The sequence below is a fragment of the Balaenoptera borealis genome (genome assembly GCF_965194805.1).
Source record: "Balaenoptera borealis genome assembly, chromosome: 12".
NCBI classification, from domain to species: Eukaryota; Metazoa; Chordata; class Mammalia; order Artiodactyla; family Balaenopteridae; genus Balaenoptera; species Balaenoptera borealis.
This window is the reverse complement of record NC_138869.1, coordinates 104,368,644-104,387,666: the sequence shown is the minus strand read 5'-3', so window position 1 is coordinate 104,387,666 and position 19,023 is coordinate 104,368,644. Positions and strand designations below refer to the sequence as shown.

Here is a 19,023-nt window from a genome sequence, read left to right as displayed (position 1 = left end):
GGTTTGTGAACTAGTGGTACCTGGGACTTCTTTTGTCTATAGAATTATGTGCCCTAAAATAGTACAGCTTGCCTGAATAAGTAGAACAGATCATCAAATAGTTTGTTTTTATCTCATTAGTGCCAGTGAAGTTCATGAATATCTTCCAACAGACAGCAAGGCACTGAGCCACGTTTTTGGATAGCACTTCGTTGTGAGAGCTTCACGAGGGGTTCAAGGAGATTATAAGGTTTTTAAAAAGAAGTCACTGTATAAATTATACCCCGTATCTCTTAACTAAGGAAAATTTAACTACCAGTGCCCAAATAGAAAATATAAAACATTTTAAATAAACCAACTCAGTTTTTGCTAAATCACATTGTCTGTGTGTGTGTTCTTTCCAGACATATGAAGATTCATGAGAAGGACCCCAGCAGCGCTACAGCTGCAGCCCCTCCGTCCCCACTGAAGCGCAGGCGGCTGTCCTCCAAAAGGAAACTGAGTCACGACACAGAGTCAGAGAAGGAAGACCCAGCGCCTGCTAAAAAGGTCCTCTCTGCCCCCAGCACAGATGTGCCTGCCCCAGGGACTCTTGGCAGAAATCCCTCCAGCCTTTATTTTCGCAGTCTGGGGGCTTGGCGGACACCCGTCCCAAGCTTCTAACCTCTGTTTCCCTGCACTGTTTCATAAGGTCTCTGGAGAAAAGAGTGCCTGGTTGCTCTTCCTTTGTGGAAGGAAGAGCCCCCCGCTGAGCCCACTGATGATTTGAGGGGCTTGTTTCGTTGTTCCCAGGCTTTTGTTTCTCCAGCTAGCATGGAAGGTTCCTGAGTATTAGGGACTCTTTTGTCCTCACTCGTGTATTCCCAGTGCCTGGCAGGTCCTAGGTGCTCCGTGAATATCTGCTGAATGGATGAGTGGGTTGAGGGTGGGTGGGTGGGTGCTGCTGTTGGGTGAGGTTTTGTTACATGAAGCGTTGGTCAGTAACATCCTTAATGCCTAGGAGGGAGGCGTCCTTTTCCTTTCAGATTCTGGATTTAGTGTCGGCTTCTCTGAAACAAACCACGTGGGAGCCCTCCCTTGTGACCTAATGTTTTTACTTTCCCCTAAGATGGTAGAGGACAGGCAGTCGGGTGACATGGAGAAGAAAGCTGATGAAGTGTTTCACTGCCCACTGTGTTTCAAGGAGTTCGTGTGCAAGTACGGGCTGGAGACCCACATGGAGACCCACTCAGATAACCCTCTAAGGTAGGAGAGAGGCTGGGGCGGGCCTGTGCTCTGGGGGCTCCTCCTTGTGATGTGTGATGCAACCTACCTCCTGTTACCCCAGCCTGGGCTGTGAGGCCGTTAGTGAGGCCGATCAGAGTGCTTGCGGGGGTGGAAGTGGGGCTGAGAGGGGTCAGGGCAGGTGGCTGCAGCCCCGGGAGGATTCACCGGGGTCACGGCGCCTCCTGCACTCCTGGCGGGGCCCCCGGGCGATCCCCATGAGCCCCCGCCCACGGGTAGCCTCCTAGCACCGGGCTTTGGGCAGCAGGCACGTTTTCTTCACACAAGGTGTTGCAGCCCAAATGGTCGTTAGCTGCGCCCGTGTGTGTGATAAGGACGGGGAGGGCAGATCAGGTGCTCGTGGGTGTCTGGAATGGGCTGGTAGCACAGAAACCTAGGAGAGCATTTGGGGGCAAGACAGAGTTCTGTCATGCAGGACACGGGACCTGAATGAAGCCCGTCGCAGTAGCAGCAAAGGTGATGGTTCTGCTGGTCCAGGCTCCACATAGTTTTTCTGATTTTCAGTGGTCCCAGGCGGACCTCCGGTAGAATTTGGGGCTGGGGTCGGGGGAGAGCTCGGCTTGCCTCCCCGACCTTCTTGCCTACGTTTTTATCAGGCAGAAAGCCCTTTGTTCCTGCTGAGCAGGTACCCTATTCCTCTCTGAAACTGCTACTGTATCATTTTTAAGGCGCTGTAGGGGAGCCTCTGGTATCGTGAGACTTGAAAGTGGCACGTCCTGAGAGGCACAGCTGAAGGTCCCCAGAGCGGAGGCCAGTGCGTACGTGGTCGCAGCTTTGGGTTTCAGAAGACAGCTTGGGAGTGCAGAAATCTGGACATCTGTTTGTCTGACTCACCAATACATGGACCACATTTCCTTCCTGGGGGCACATGTTTGGTTGTGACTTAGGAGTGAAAAGGTCTGAGGCAGCTAAACATGTTTGTGTTGGGGGAAAAAGCCTAATTGTCCAGTAACATAGAGTCGTGTCAAATAATCATTATCCTTAATCACATTAGCGTGACATTTTTCCATTAGAGAGAAAAAAGAGTTTATGGGGAGATTAAACTCTGAGCAATGGAAGTGCTAGAACACGTCTTCAGGTGACTGCCCGTCTTGGGAGACTCTTGGATGTGACGGGCAGGCACGGACTGGTGGCCAGGCCCCTGGGTCCCTGTCCCGCCTCTGCCCGCATGGGGCCTGGGCCAGCTGCATCTGAGCCTTGAAAGAGAGCTGGACCAGATCGTCCTTGTGTTCCCTTTCAGGCCTGAAATTCTGTGACTCTGAAACCTGCCTCTTAGCAGTTGTTCTTCTGTCTACCAAGAAAGGGCACTTGGCTCTTCCTTCTGTAGGCCCTGTCGTTCTGAGAGATTCAGGAACTTGACTTCACGGTTTCATTAACGTTCACAGCATCCCAGGACGCGGGCTGGTGGTGGGTGGTGACTATTGGAATAGTTCTCTAGATGCAGGACCTGAGCAAGCGGAGGTGAAGTTACCAGACAAACCTCACGTGGTGAGTCGTGGGCAGAGGCAGGAATAGCAGCTGCGACCCCCGACCCCCGTCAGCGCTTCTGACCCGGCGCTGCAGGGTGCCTCAGTCCACACACTGCTCCTCTCTGGGTTCCTCCCGAGGTTTTCTTTCACTTTGTGTTGTATTCTGTGATCAGATACCATCTTAGGAACTACCCATTTACCCTCTTCTAGATGATTCTGTCCGACAGGGAAAATGACTCTCGAGAGAGATTTCTGGGCAGCTGGAGCCTGCACGGCACAGTGTATAGCGATGATAGAGGCAGATCGGGTGTCCCCTCCTTTAGTGCTGGCCGGCACCGGGGCGTGGGTGCGCCTGGAGTGGGGCCTTCTGGACCGGCACCTAATCTGGGGACAGGCTTCGCTGGCTGCTTGGAGCACATGGAGACGGGAAGCGCCGTGGACACTGGTTCGCTGTTTCACATGACTTGGTGCGTGATTCACTTGCCGTGACGCCAAGGCTGTGAAGTTAAGCCTCAGGTCCTCCCTGCCCACTGGGTGATAGCATCCTTTGTTTGGGGAGGGCGGACTGGAGGAGTTCTGAGCCTGGTGGGGGGCTCGGCCCCTCCCGGCAGTGGCGCGAGAAGAGGTTGGCTTGCATCCGTGGTGGGGGCAAGCATGGCATCCCGTCTGGCGGCTGTTGCTGTGTGGGTGGGTCTTGTGCCTGGGAACCAAAGGAGTTAATTACAGAACATAGTTAATTTCCCTTCTCTCCCCTCTGCTCTGCCCTCCACGTAATGGCCTGCCATCAGAGGATGCCATGGGGACGGGCATGAGCCGGCAGGGCCCAGCCAGGCAGCGAACCGTGACGGTAGCTGGTGGGAGAGGCTGCTCGTTAACCCAGAGCTAAAATAGGCACCAGCTCCATTTGCAAACCCCAGAGGCAGCAGAACCACAGTGGGATGCTACCAGATTAGACAGAAAGTTTATAACTCGAAACAGCTGTTGGCTTCTTTCTCTCCCTCTCCTGCCCTTACCGCCCACCCCCAAAGCTGGCAAGGTGCCCGTTGTTCCTTAATAAAAAGCATTGGAAATCCAAACTCATGTAAGCGCCGAGGCCATTCTCCTGCAGTGCCTTGTGTTTCAAGTTAACGAAGTGTAAGCGTAGAGCAAAAGGAAGACACAAACCACTGTAGTGGTTCTGGCTCCGAGTGTCGGGTTTGTTTTTGCCCTGGCCCTTCTGTACAGCCCCCCAGACAGGAGAAGCAGAGGCTTGGTGGGAGCTGGCACTTGGGACTGGAGGTGACAGAGTGTTCAGTGAGCAGCTGGATGCAGAGAGGACATCCCTGTGTGAGGGTGCCTGGGTGTTGAATATCGTGCCCGGTTATAAGAATAGAACAGAGCAACAGGCCGTCCGCCGCCCTGAGTAAAGTTAGCTGGGAGGGAAGTCCAGGTCAGCACCCACCAGTGCGAACAGGAGGAGAGCCACAAGGGCCACCTTAAGTTTTCTAGTAGCCACATTCTAAAACAGGAAGAACAAATAGCCAAATTGGTCATGCTTTGCTGAAATTGATCATGCTTTGCTGGTATACTAATATATCCAAAATATAATGTCAGTACAGAAATCGTCAGTGATGTGATTTACATTCTCATTCTCATACAGTCTTTGCCATCTGGTGTGTGGGGAATGATCGCAGCCCATTTCAATTGGAAGAGGCACATTCCAAGCCCCCAGCAGCCCATGGATAGGTGCGAGCCTAGGACAAGCCCACCTGTAGCTGGGAGGGCTTTGTCTCAGACCCCGCCCCCCTCCCCCCTCCCCATTTTGTGTCTGAATGACTAGCCTCTGGCTAATGGGGGCTGGGCTGGGCCGGGGGGACCTCTGGGTAGTCACGGTGGCACTGTGGCTGCAGCTGGGGGCGAAATTTGGCAAAAGTTATTGTATAATCTTACGTGGCTTCTTGATTAAAGGAGATCGGGTAATAAATAATTTTTAAGTTAGTTCAGCTAAAATGTATCCGGCAAATGAATGAGTGCTTGTTGTGTGCCAGGCCCTTGACCAGACTTAAGAAAAAAGCGGTGACAGTGGAGACAGGGCCCCTCGAGGGCTGTCGGCAAAGAGTAAAAGAGCGATCACAGCAGAGTGAAGTGGGTCAGTTCAGGGCCAGACAGGCCAGCAGCCTGTTTTCCACGCAGAGGGAGCCGGGGAGCCGGATGGGTTGGCGGAAAGCTTCCCACGGCATTTTACACTGGATGCTGGGGCGCTTGCCCGGGGCAGGCCCTCCTCAGTCCAGTCCAGTTACCGATCCTGGTCGTCTGTGAGGAAAACGTTATGGTGATGCCCTTAAATCTACATGGGGAGTTGGAAGGTGGGGACCCGAGTGGGCTCTGCGGGCACGCGGCGGCACGGAGGGGAGGGCAGGTGCCCACAGGCATGGAGGGCGGGCTGCCAGAGGTGGGGAGAGTCGCCAGGACCTTCTTCTTCTGGATTCTCAAGTGTTCCAAGGAACGTTCGACCGCCTGCCCTGCACCCCACCCCCCCTCTACACACTCCCGTCACCTGCAGGGAGACCCTAAGACTGACTGGCATGGCGCTGGTCCCACACTTGTTAAATGTCATCCTAAAAATAGGGAGAGGGTATAACAGAATACTCTACAGCATCTCCTATAAGAGCCCCGGGGGTCTGAGGCTCAGCCAGGTGGAGGGCAGATTTAAAACGTTGCTGGGGGCTGAGGGAGGAGAAGATCCGCCCCCTGACTGGCCGGAAGCTGGAGGCCTCTGTCCGGGCGGCCCCTCCCCACCCTGCCCAGGGGCCTCTCCGCCGGCCGTGCGGAGTGGGGACTGCCGCCGGCTTCTGGGCTCACCCCAGCCGCCCGTTGAGCAGTCCCTGGACCTGCCCGGCTTCCCGCTGCGTTGCTTCGGTCGAACAGACCTAGCAGGGCGTCAGGACGCAGTGTGCAGCCCGGCGGATTCCTGGGCGTGGGGAGGGCAGGCTGCCCCTGGCCAGGGCCCTCTCACAGGCCGTCACTGTTGCTCCCAGCAACTGGGAGAGATTAGTGCAGCTGTTGGCTGTCAGCTCTGCGGCTGGGAAGCGGGGGAGGGCAGGGAGGGTGGGCACCAGGGGAGAGGAGTGTCTGAACCGGGCGGGGCTCTGACGAGAAGCTGTTCGCACTCGCCCCTCTTGCCTCCGTAGACAGAGCAGAGAAAATGAAGCATGGAATCCCTTTAAAAAGGAATGTCAGTCCCTCGATTAAAACACTGTAATGAGCAAGAAATTCAGTATCTCAAGGAAGCAGCCAGGGTGACTGCCACTTTCTCAGCAGGGTATTTCACGGGTTCTGACGACAGGGCCGGGCCTGCTGCTGCTCGGGGAGTGTCGGGAAGACTCCCAGTCGAGCCGCCGTCCGGGGCCCAGGCGTTAAGGACGTGACGTGGGCTGTAGAAGGAGCTGGGACACCTGCAGTAACCATCCTCTGAACACACAGCGCAGCAGCTGCAGCAGGGGGTGGTGAGGGAACCGGCTGCAGCCTGACCGGGGCCTGGCGTCTCCGTGACCGTGGGCTCAGTCTCCCCGTCTGGAAAATGGACTTAGGGCCTGTGTGAGGATGAAGGGAGCATCCACAGTCCCCAGACTGTGACAAACAGTCAGTGAACATTTACTTCTGATACTATTATTTAGAACATGTGTTGTTTTTAATATTTTAGCCCTTGCGACACTTACAGTCATGGGTTCATGTCGCTCTCTGGGAATCCCATTCCGGTAAAATAGAGAAGGAAGCCAATGCCGGAGCTTCTCCAGGTACCATTTCCTTGACAGAGAACATGAAAGCAGTTTGGCCTTTAGTCTTTATCGTTGTAAATAGCCACTTGTATCTGATTTTGCTTTTGTAAAGATTGGTTGACTGAATGGCTGTTTACATTTGGTGTGAGTCCTGCCTCCCAAGTGTTGTGATCCAGCTGTACAGAAACCCAGACGACTGGAAGCTGGGAAGGTCCTGATACCTTTGAATTATAGAACCGCACACCATTTCCCTTAGATTGTTGGGGAAACCTGAGATTCTAAAGAAATGTGTTTCCTGATGTTTGAAATTTGCCAAAGCAGTCTTTCAAAAATATGTTTAGCATAGTGAAAAAAATTTTTTTAACCCTTTCTTGTGGCAGTGGGGGTCGTCTGTCTGTCCCTTAACTGGGAGACATGATAGAACAATGTGGAAGTAAGGGGTCACCAGATGATACAGTATTACTGTAGCAGACCCTGGGAGGAGTTAGTCCCAGAATTGCTTAGCCACAAGGCTTAAAAAAAATTTCTTTAAAGCTTTTTGGTGGCCTTGTTTTCCATTTCTGTAGATGCTTTTGCTGGTGATTTTGCCTCCACATTTACCTTGGTTTGACTCAATCTTCTGTGTGTGTGTGCGAGCTCCCCTCCATTGTAGATCCTTCAGGAAGGTTAGTTGGGAAACCCACTCTGGTTAGTGGTTACACGTTCCTTGTTTCACGGCTGATGCCTTTAGTTGTGAGAGTTCGTCCTGCTAAGTCACTGTCAGCCCTACTGTGAGCTGCTCGGTTGACAGCTTCTTCCCGTACCCCTACTTCCCGCACAGCGCCCACGCCGTCATATCATAGCACGTGTATCATAGCACATGCCTACCCCAGCCCAGAATTCTGCAGTTTTCTTCTGAAAAATAAATCAGAAGGAAGGGCATGTGTTGTGAAGAACGGCTTCCGTGGTGCCCTGCCCCATTGGGTGCGCCGTGGTACGTGTCAGTCCTCGATTCAGTGACTTTCAGATCCTGACGTTTGTTTTTTTGAGACTAGTCCTGGATCTGGGCATGAACAAGAACATCATTCATTTGCATTGAAGCCCTCTGAGAACTGAAAGGACAAAGCCCCAGCTAACAAAGGAGAGTACTTCCTGGACCTCCCGGAGCTGCCTGGCCCATCCCTGGCCTGAGCTGTGGCTGGCAGGGTAGCTTCAAGATCAGTGCAGTTTGCCACTCTCGTGGAAGTCAGCCTTCTCTGACCACGTTCACAGTGTGCTCTTCCCGGCGAGGCCCAACGTCAGGGCCAGAGCCCGTGTGCTGAGAGACTGTGTGAGTTTGCTTGATTTCTGAAGGAGAAGGGACAGGACAGGCTACAGATCCAGCGCGTGGTGGAGGTGCCCTGGGATCACAGTGCCTCCCTCCAGCCCCAGCGCTGGCAGCCCCCAGTCCTGCCATCTGTCCCTTTGTTTCCCGGGGGCCACAGTGGAAACTTGGCTCACTCACCTGCCTGCTGCTGGGGGGCATTTCCCTCCCCTGGGACCCCCAGCCCAGCCCCTCCTGTCTCTGCTTCACACCTCCCCAAACCCCCTCAGTGACGCCGCAGGTGCTGCCACAGCAGGCGGAGCAGATAAGCTGCAGACAGACAGCTGCTTTCCCTCCGCTTCCAGAAGTTCCAACCCTGCGCGGCCCCAAACCTCAGCGCTTCCCTTACCACCCACCCCGAGTAAACTGAAGTGCTGGAGCCCCTGCCCCGGGAGTAGAGCCGCCCTGAGGGAGGTGGAACCCTGCAGCTGGGGGAGCAGGACGCTCTCCCAGCACTCTGAACTGAACGTGCTTCCTTTCTCAGAGAAGCATTTGCTAACACGTGCTGGGATTCAAGTGCTTTCTGGGTGAAGTGGGCTCTGGTGAACTGCCTTGGGTACAGAAACGCTGTTTCTGTGAGCAGACGATTTGGGGCTCACATATAGGTGATCATCCTTCCGTAAGCCAAGGGCAGGCAGGATGTCCACATTGGCATTCGTCCCTGTGTTTCATAAGTAAGCTCACCTTTACTTAAATTGTCCTTTAGAGTTTTTTCAAATGATGAATTTTTGTTTTCTTTACGGTAGTCTATTTGAGTATGTGATTTAAAAAGAAAAAAATAAAGTTTTGTTCTTAGAAGAGTGGGTGGAATGTTATTAGCTTCTTTAAACCCTACAGCTAGATACACTTTCCCCCATTAAATGCATTTATCTTACTGACAGCGAAAGTTAGTCTCCATTTGGAAAAGTTACCCTCAGTTTGCAACTTAAGGCCATCTCCGTTGCCAGAAAATCCGAAAGCAGCCTCTCGGATCTGTAAAATTTCCCCCTGGCACGTCGTCAGATCACTTGCAAAATGAAATCATCCTCCAGTCGCTCTGCTGTGACTCTAAGTACAGTTCCACTCCATCTAAATATTTTACAGTGTGCTGTTCACGAGTTCCTGGCAGGGTTGAAAGATCCCCCAAACCGGGGTCGAGGAGAAGAGTGGTGGGGACCACCCGATCAGTGGCTGTGGCCTAATGAAGGTGACAGACCGAAGCGAGGTTAGCAGATAGCCCCAGACCAGCGCCTGCAGCCAGCTCGTCACCTGCAGATGTGCAGTGACCTCCACCGGGCCTCAGGAGGAACCGAGTGTCTCTGCCTGATGAAGGCCATCTGAACGTCTCGGGGTGACGGTTTTCCGTAATGGTTTCCTTTAAAGTCTGTCCGCAGATAGAGGTCCAAGTGTGAGATGGGGGGGCAGTGTTTTTTCCCACGAGGGTTCTTTCCTTCTTTTTAACCAGCCTCTTGATGTGCTTCTGATTTCAAGGCAGATTTTTATTTTCTCTGCCACTTTTCAAGAAGTTTGTTTGTAAGGTGATAGTCTGCATCCTTTCAGAAGTGAAATAGGAGCACCTTGATTGAAATCCTGTGGAAACAGAGGTGTGATGTGGTGGATGGAGGCCTCGTTTCACGGCATTAGGAGGCTCTTGGTGCATTTGCGTGCAGGCTGTGGCTCCAGAAGGGAACGGGGGTGATGAGGAAGCAGGGGGTGCGGGGCAGAGGCAGGACTAGAAGGAACACACGTTTCCCCCAGTGAGTCTCCAGATTTAACAGCAGCAGTGGAGAAGTTCTGCTGTTCTGGGAAGTTCTCGAGAGCGAAAGGAGAGAATACATCCTTTGGAAATTAAAATTCCATTTTTTCTGCGTTTTTGTGTTTGCTGTCATTGCCAGGAAATGGGTTATTCCTGATTTTTTTTTTTTTTGTACCTAGCGCTATAAAATAATGGTTAAATTTGGTCTAGCACCTTGCAGTTCTCCGAGCATTTGGTTACCTGTTATTCACAGTAACTCTAAAGATCCCCACATACAGATGAGAAAGAAAACGGAGACTCATAGCAGGAAGGGAATGAGCGCTCCCAGGCTTGTAGCTTAAGTTGTTCATAAATTCGAGATCCTCTTGCTTAATTCTCACTAATTTATTTTCCACACTTGTCTGGTGTAAGAGGCGCCTGGTGTGCTTGCACATATACAGATTCCTGGGTTCCTCCTCCAGTTACTCTGATGCCGGTCCATCAGCAGTGGCCCCAGGAATCTGGTTTTTAACAAGGTCACGAGGGGATTCTTATCTCAGGCACGTTTGGGAAATTTTACACAGCAGGCAGCTGAAATACAGATGAAACAAGTTGTCCAAGGTCACACAGTCTGACTCCCCATTCCCAGCTGGGACTCCCTGGTCCCTGCGCCCATCCCCCCACTGCTCCACACCTGCCTTCCTCAGAGGACACAGCCTGTGGTTGGTGCCAGGTAATTCTGCCACGTGTGTATGGAGCGCAAACTCGGTACCAGATACCAGAAATGGGAAGGGTTTGAAGGTGAATAAGAGAATGAAGGAGGAGATGGATATGTCTAGATAAATGGTGCAAACTCAGCGTTACTGAGAATTCACGGCTACGGTAGAAGGGCAGTAATCCTTATCGCCACCTTCCGAGACACTCTCCATTCCCTTGTACAACCCACGGGTGATGCCCTCACGTGGAATACTCATGGCCAGTAGACTCTGCACTGATGCCATAGTCTCAAAAGGTGGGGGGGTGTTCAGAAAGATCTCTGGGGCACAAAGGCAAAATAATAGGACTTTTCTTCACTCATCCTTTAAAACTTTCTATTTTTATATTTTATAATGTACCTGGTACATTATATATGTGTGCATATAAATACATAAAGATACATAACACACACACATTTCTCCAACAGCAAGCAGATACGGGATAAATGCTCAAAAACGTTCTAAGTCTAAAGTTAGAAGCTCAAGGTTAAAAGCTCGAGAAGCGTGCAGCCCCCTGCCCAGGCCCACCTGCTCACCTTCTGCAGTTGACATGCAGGCTGCCGAGGGTCAGTATTATTTCTCCCCAACCTGTTTATGTCAGTAATACTTGTAATTATTTGCTGTAATTTAATTAAATTTTCTGTAAGCCAGCGAAATATTGTTGTTTTTTTTTTTTAAAGAATAGTCTGAAAACTAAGTTGGGCATACTTGCACATAATCCAGATTGGACAGGTTTTTGTTGTTGCTGTTGTTTGTTTGTTTTGCTGTCAAATTTAGGGTGGGCAAGACAGCTGTGAACAGTTGAGAGAAACAATCATAAGAACCTAGGATGCTGCTTTAGTTTGGTTTGCAGAAATCTAAGTTCTTGCTCTACCTGAAAGCATCTAAAACCAGAAATCAAAGATGCTGTTATGAGTGTGACTCCCAGTGATGACGACATGGATCTTCACTCAGTGGAACTAGACTCAAAGCTAAGTCCTTGGCCCCCATAAAAGATGGGCGAGATGAATGTGCAGTGGGGTCTTGTTACACAGCAGGTACGTTCCGTGAAGTCCCCACAGACAGAGAGTTAGTGGGCGCTGAACCATTGTTCCTGGAGGAAACACAGGGTTAGTTTCCTGCGAGCCTCTGGTCACATTTTCATCAGCTAATTGATACGTAACCTTGTTGTATTAAGTGTGTTTCTGTTTAAAGACACTCTATGTAGTATATACTGTTGACTCATCAACATTGAACTCACAGCCGACAGCACTCTAGCTCACGCCTGAACGGAGCTCATCTAACACGCGTATTTTCTCCACAAAGCACGTCATAGCCTTCTTGTTCTTGGTGACTCTGGATGGCACTTCAGCATTACGCTTGGGGACCATTTTATTTTATTTTTAAAATTTATTTATTTTATTTATTTATTTTTGGCTGTGTTGGGTCTTCGTTGCTGCGCGGGCTTTTCTCTAGTGGCGGGGAGCGGGGGGGCTACGCTTCGTTGCGGTGCGCACAGGCTTCTCACTGCGGTGGCTTCTCTTGTTGTGGAGCATGGGCTCTAGGCACGCAGGCTTCAGTAGTTGTGGCACACGGGCTCAGTAGTTGTGGCTCCTGGGCTCTAGAGCGCAGGCTCAGTAGTTGTGGCACACGGGCTTAGCTGCTCCGCCGCATGTGGGATCTTCCCGACCCAGGGCTTGAACCCGTGTCGCCTGCATTGGCAGGCAGATTCTTAACCACTGTGCCACCAGGGAAGCCCTTGGGGACCATTTTAAATAGCAGACTCATCAAGAAGAAGCACTAAAATGCTAGAAATGTGGCAGCACTAAAGAGACAGCGAAAAGGACACTTGTTTACAGTAGGAGCTGAAACGAGAGGGCAGAGCGTCTCCTTGTCCAACCCCAGCAGGGAACGTGTGCGTCAGGCAACTCAGATTCTTCCCACTCTGTTCTCTGTTGCGTTGCCTGTCCAAGCACACACCGCGAGTATTGATTTGGGTTTACAAATAAATTTTGGCAAGTAGGCAAATTCACAAACACAGAATCCGCAAATAATGAGGATCAACTGAATATGTTTTAGGTTGAGTAAAATATTAAATGTGCATGATTTTTTTTTTTTTAATGAGGACCCCCCCACCCCACCCCTTTACCCAACTTTGATGAACGACCCTTTCTCTGCCAGACGGAGTGAGCCCTGCTGCCTTCTGAGGGCGAGCGAGAACCAGGCCTCCGCTTCCGTTGTGACGGGATGGTCACACACCGGCAGGGTTGCTAGGATGCGCTGAGCTCACGTATTTGTTGCAATGTCCCAGCGCTGGTAAAAGTTAATTATAAACACTTTGCAAGTATTCTACACAACATATATGTCGTCGGTGCTAATTGTTAACTCGGGAAGAGTGAGTCGTCGTGGACGTCAGGTGGAAGACGCCTGAGGGCCCACTGGGTGGCAGCTCCCTGCTGCCTTTGCGCTTGTCCTTTCTTTCTTAACCTCCTCTTAGTCTCACCTTTCGGGGAAGGCACAGACCAGCTTCCAGACAGTTCCCCGAACTTCACCTGCTTGTGGCTCAGACAGGACAGAGAGGAGGAGGAAGAGGTGCAGGGAGAGAAAATCTGAACAGTGCAAGGGATTGCGGGAAGCAGGGCCGGGGAGAGACGGAAGCTGCGCTGTGCCGGCCCACGGCGTGAGAACTTTCCATACCTATAGGCGTCTGGGTTCTCTGCGGCCATCCCTGCCCAGAGCCTTTATCACAGTCGGTGAGCTTAACCAGAAGTCCCTCAAAAGGGGTTTGTGTTTTGAGTGGCTCGTGGGAACCCAGCATGCTAAATTTAATTGAATGATGACAGGAATCTCAGTGGCGAGATGCGGGTGCGTCAGCAGGGGGAGGGGGGTGTCGAGGAGGTGGGGACACAGGAGCGCGCCGCTGTGCCAGCCACGGCCCGGCACAGGGAGCGGAGCTGCACATACTTGGCACTGGTCTTTCGGCGCTACACGTGAAGCCCAGCTGCTTCATGAGTGATGCCGTTATCTCTTTGATTTCCAGAGAAGAATTTCAAAGCAAAAGAAGTTTCCATTAAGGTGTGTGCAGTGTAAGCTCAATCAGGTCGCTGTACCCCTCTGTGCCCCAGATTCCTTCTCTGTGAGACAGGGATAAGACCTGCCGTAGAGCTTTTGTGAGGGGCAGATGTGTTTGTATGCGTAAGTAGTTGGAAAGAGGCGCTGTCCAGTGGGATTTCCTGCGATCCTGGGAGTGAGCCAGGCCTGCACCGCCTGACGCGGCGGAGCCCGTGGGACGGGGCTCCTGTGACTGAGGACGTGTTAATTCATTTAAATAGGGCTGTCATGGCCGCTGTATTCAGTGCAGGTCTAGAGGATGCGGGTGATGTCCTAATGATTGTTGGTTTTTAAGATGGCTCTCAGTGAAGACCTAGAGGGCGGCACTGGTGTGAAACATGGAGAAAACGGAGCCACCGTTAGAAAGTGGTGTTGGTCACACGTCCATGTGGCCCAGGACGGGTCAGGTGTATGCAGTCATCTCTGAAGTGAAGCGTGATAGTCTCTCATCTTTCCGTGGACCGCATCTGTAAGAGTCTTTCTAGGATAGGGAGATGGCTTCATGGTAGGTGAGGGTGGGAGTATGAACGGGGCTCACATTTTGTCTTTGCTTCTTCCTGGCTGTGTGACCTCCACCACGTTGCTGAACATTTTCGCGCCTCGGTGTTTTCCTCTGGAAGATGAAGATGAGAATGCCCACCCACCTGCCGGGTCGTGCGCTACCCCTGTGGGGTGCCCTCGCACTTAGCGTGGGCTCAGCGTTCGGGAGCTATGGTTATTTCTTAGATAGATGGTAATAATAGCAGAATTGAATACATAATCGCTGTCACGTGCTACCAGTTCAGTTGGAGGATCTGATTATCATTTTATCCCAGTCACGTATCAGGGATGCTGATGTGACTGCTGCAGCTGCTGTGGAGATTTGTGCTTTTTGGCTTCTAAACGTTTTCGATAATCAGAATCCATGGAGCTGGGGGAGGGAAGTGTTCCCTCCACATCGTGTAACACAGGTAAGAGCAAGTGGCCTCAGGTTCCCACCTCTCTGCTCTGTTCACACTTGTGCCGTCTGCAAAGACTGGGTGTCCAGAGGCTGGTAGGACATACATTCTTTTTGAAAGGGAGAGGCTTTTGCTGCTCACCGTGAGGTGGCTGGCTTCTTGATGTCACATCCTTTTTGTTTTGCTCCCTTGAAATGAAGCAACGGAAAACACAATACGGCTAACGGGCAGGTGGACGCCCCGGCGTGGCTGCCTCCTTACGTCCTGTGTCTTCTTCCCGCAGATGTGACATTTGCTGCGTCACCTTCCGCACACACCGAGGACTGCTGCGCCACAACGCGCTGGTCCACAAGCAGCTTCCCAGGGACGCAGTGGGAAGGCCCTTCATCCAGAACAACCCCTCCATCCCTGCCGGCTTCCATGACTTAGGCTTCACCGACTTCTCCTGTAGGAAGTTTCCTCGCATTTCTCAGGTATTCCAATTGGCCCATGACTGGCAGCCGCCTCCGTGGTCCACACAGCGGGACTGAATTTCCTCACCTGAGGCTTCCTTTCCTTAAAATGCTGTCATTTGGGTTTTTTCTGTTTAGTAGTACCTTTCTCTTGAAATTCAGCTTGGCCCTTCCCGTTTCATTGAGTTGTTGAGTTGACGAGGGCGGGCGGCCTTCTATTTTGCGTGCTGAATTTCATGCTAACTGGCATATGAGTGTAGCTCATCGGTACTTTGCCCATTTGGGGGGCATTTGGGTTTAAAGTTGTGAATTGTTCACTACCCCACACAACCCTAGGTGAATTGAATTTGTATTTTTTAAATATTTCTTTAATATCGATATCACAGCTAAATATTTCTAGTGTTGTAGCTTCTATTCAAATATTTTGGGTCAGTGTTGGCCTGAGCTGTATTTGTGTTCTGCTTATAAAACACCTGCTAAAACTACTTTGGAACCCATTTTTTTCCAATTAAAAAAAAATTGAGGTAGAAGGTATCAACAGTGAAATCCTTCCATCACAGAAGCCCCAGACTCAGTGACTTATTCCACGTGTACATGACCACGTGCATACGTCCACGTGTGCACACGCACATGCCTATGTCCACGTGTGTACGTACCCACGTGTGTACGCTCATGTAGCCCCCTCCCCCACGGTGCCCCTTCCCAGGCAGCTCCTCTCCCGCAGTCACAGAGGAAGCCAGTTCTTCACTGATGGTGGTGGTTGCCATCAGTTAGGCTTGCAAGGCCCCCATTTTTAAAGAGAGAATTAATCCTACCTCTGTGGTGTTATTACTTAACCGTGCTTCGGTGCTGCCCTGCCGAGACATCCTGGGGATTGACGTCATTCATCAAGCAGATAGGATTCGTAAGATGCTTAGTTGGTTTCCTTACTCAGTCCGGGAGTTAGCGAGCAGGGGAAGGTGGGCACCCTACGTGCCGTGGAGAAGGGCCGGATGCCGGGGGCAGCTGTGCAGCGTGGCGATCATTTCTAAATGCTCCTCTCTGTTCCCCTGCTTTCGCCCGCCGGCTTCCATGCAGGCCTGGTGTGAAACGAACCTGCGCAGGTGCATCAGTGAGCAGCACCGCTTCGTCTGCGACACGTGTGACAAGGCCTTCCCCATGCTCTCCTCGCTCACCCTGCACAAGCAGAGCCATGTCACTGCCGACCAGGGACGGGAACAGCTGCAGGCCAGGGCCCTGCCTGGCGACGCCCCCGACCAGAAGGTCTTCCTGGCCATGTTGGGCCTGCAGCACATCGAAGACGCCAGGCCTGCACCGGCCGAGGAGCCGCTGCCGGATGACAACCAAGCAATACAGCTCCAGGCACTCAAGTGTCAGCTACCTCAGGACCCTGGCTGCACCAACTTGCTGAGTCTGTCTCCTTTCGAAGCTGCTTCCCTGGGCGGGTCTCTCACCGTCCTCCCGGCCACCAAGGAGAGCGTGAAGCATCTGTCCCTGCAGCCCTTCCAGAAGGGCTTCATCATCCAGCCTGACAGCAGTATTGTGGTCAAGCCCATCTCCGGGGAGTCGGCCATCGAGCTGGCGGACATCCAGCAGATCCTGAAGATGGCAGCCTCGGCCCCCCCTCAGATCAGTCTTCCGCCTCTGTCCAAGGCCCCCGCTGCCCCTCTACAGGCCATTTTCAAACACATGCCCCCTCTGAAGCCAAAGCCCCTGGTCACGCCGCGGACGGTGGTGGCCACCTCCACGCCTCCGCCCCTCGTCAACGCGCAGCAGGCCTCCCCGGGCTGCATCAGCCCTAGCCTGCCGCCGCCGCCGCTGAAGCTCCTCAAGGGCTCCGTGGAGGCGGCCTCCGACGCCCACCTGCTGCAGTCCCAGTCGGGGGCGCAGCCAAACACAGCCGCACAGCTCTTCCTGCAGCAGCCGCGCCTTGAGCTGCCGGGCCAGGCCGAGATGAAGACGCAGCTGGAGCAGGACAGCATCATCGAGGCCCTCCTGCCCCTGAGCATGGAGGCCAAGATCAAGCAGGAGATCACGGAGGGGGACCTCAAGGCCATCATGACAGCCCCCAGCGGCAAGAAGGCGCCGGCCATGCGCAAGGTGCTCTACCCCTGCCGCTTCTGCAACCAGGTGTTCGCCTTCTCGGGGGTGCTGCGCGCGCACGTGCGCTCCCACCTGGGCATCTCGCCCTATCAGTGCAACATCTGCGACTACATCGCCGCCGACAAGGCCGCACTCATCCGCCACCTGCGCACACATAGCGGCGAGCGGCCCTACATCTGCAAGATCTGCCATTACCCCTTCACGGTCAAGGCCAACTGCGAGCGGCACCTGCGCAAGAAGCACCTCAAGGCCACACGCAAGGACATCGAGAAGAACATCGAGTACGTGACCAGCAGCGCGGCCGAGATGGTGGACGCCTTTTGCTCCCCAGACACAGTGTGCCGGCTGTGCGGCGAGGACCTCAAGCACTACCGCGCCCTCCGCATCCACATGCGCACGCACTGCGGCCGCGGCCTGGGCGGCTGCCCCAAGGCCCGCAAGCCCTTCGAGTGCAAGGAGTGCAGCGCCGCCTTCTCGGCCAAGCGCAACTGCATCCACCACGTCCTCAAGCAGCACCTGCACGTGCCCGAGCGCGACATCGAGAGCTACGTCCTGGCGGCCGACGGCCTGGGCCCCGCCGACGCGCCCGCCGAGGCCCCGGGCAGGGTGGAGGAGGGCGGCGCGGCCCTGGGCGAGCGTAAGCCCCTGGCCGCCTTCCTGGAGCCCCAGAACGGCTTCCGTCACGGGGCCCCCGCCCAGCCGCTGCCCCCGCACGTCGCGGTCAAAGTGGAGCCCGCCAGCAACTTCACAGGGGACTTCAACGAGCCCCTGGACTTCTCCCAGAAGGGCCTGGCCCTGGTCCAAGTGAAGCAGGAGAACTCGGCCTCCTTCCTGAGCCCTTGCGCCTCGGCCCCGTACGACTGCTCCATGGAGCCCATCGATCTGTCCATCCCCAAGAACCTCAGGAGGGGAGACGAGGACGCGGCCGCCCCCGGGGAAGCCAGGAGGCCCGAGCAGGGACCCGCGAGCAGTGAGCGGGCCTCCCCCTGTCCGCCAGCCCGCCCCGCCCTGCCGGCGACCGTGGGCCCCAGCGGGCTCCTGGAAGAGCCCGCGGCCGCTGCAGCGGCGGCCTCTGCCGCCAGCGCGCTGGAAGCCCCGGCTCCGCCCCTGCAGGGCTCCGTTCAACTCGCTGTGCCCATCTACTCCTCAGCCCTGGTCAACAGCTCCCCGCTCTTGGGCAACTCCACCCTCATAAGCAGCCCAGCCTTGCTGCGGCCGCTGCGCCCCAAGCCCCCCCTGCTTTTGCCAAAGCCCCCCGTGACGGAAGAGCTGCCCCCGCTGGCCTCCATTGCCCAGATCATCTCATCCGTGTCCTCGGCCCCCACCTTGCTGAAAACCAAGGTGGCCGACCCGGGGCCCGCGAGCACCGGCAGTGACGCCGCAGCTGCGGACGTTGTAGGGGGCGCCGTCTCCAAAGCCACCACCGACGTCACCGGCAGGAAGGGATCCAGTGACTCCCCCCCTGCTGCCACCAGCCCAGAGGCAGCCTCGCCCACGGAGCCGGGACCAGCTGGCTTGTCAAAGAAGAGGGGCCGGAAAAAGGGGACGAGGAGCCGGCTGCGCACCAGCGGCGGGGCGGACCTGGACTCCAGCGGGGAGTTCGCCAGCATCGAGAAGATGCTGGCGACGACGGACACCAACAAGTTCAGTCCGTTCCTGCAGAGCGCGGAGGACGACGCTCAGGACGAGGTGGCCGCGGACCACAGCGGGCCCAGCGATGAGGAGCAGGGCAGCCCCCCGGAGGACAAGCTGCTGAGGGCAAAGCGCAACTCCTATGCCAGCTGCCTGCAGAAGATCAACTGCCCCCACTGCCCGCGGGTCTTCCCCTGGGCCAGCTCCCTGCAGAGGCACATGCTCACGCACACTGGTAAGAGGGCCGGGCAGGCTGTGGCCCAGCCGCCGGGCTGAGGGGCAGCAACGGGTGGGGTCGAAGGAGGGGGCCCTCTTCCCGCCTCCCCATTCCTAGCTTCTCTTCTCCCTCAGTCTCAGAAGCAGGGGCTTGCCTGATGGGGCCGAGAGTTTTTCCCTGTGTGCTCGTATAACCAGAATGGCCTGTTTCCGTTGGCTGGGCCTCCGAGGGCTGCTGGTGAAGGGAAGGGTCAGGCAGGGTGTTTTTAGGTGAGATGGTCTTGGGCCATC

At 54.2% G+C, this 19,023-nt stretch overlaps 1 protein-coding gene across 27 annotated transcripts in view; it reads left to right on the top strand.

Annotated features, from left to right (window-relative positions):
• The window catches only part of RREB1 (ras responsive element binding protein 1), a 170,535-nt gene that overhangs the window by 136,649 nt on the left and 14,863 nt on the right, over positions 1 to 19,023 (top strand). For 25 of the 27 annotated variants that reach the window (XM_082347692.1, XM_082347689.1, XM_082347704.1 and 22 more), the window contains 4 exons: positions 384 to 528; positions 1,088 to 1,224; positions 14,613 to 14,802; positions 15,859 to 18,751. In XM_082347692.1, the coding sequence (XP_082203818.1) occupies positions 384 to 528; positions 1,088 to 1,224; positions 14,613 to 14,802; positions 15,859 to 18,751 (3,365 nt within the window). Of the gene's footprint in view, positions 1 to 120; positions 230 to 383; positions 529 to 1,087; positions 1,225 to 14,612; positions 14,803 to 15,858; positions 18,752 to 19,023 lie in introns of all 27 variants that reach the window. The other 2 variants (XM_082347698.1, XM_082347699.1) reach the window with 1 other exon arrangement.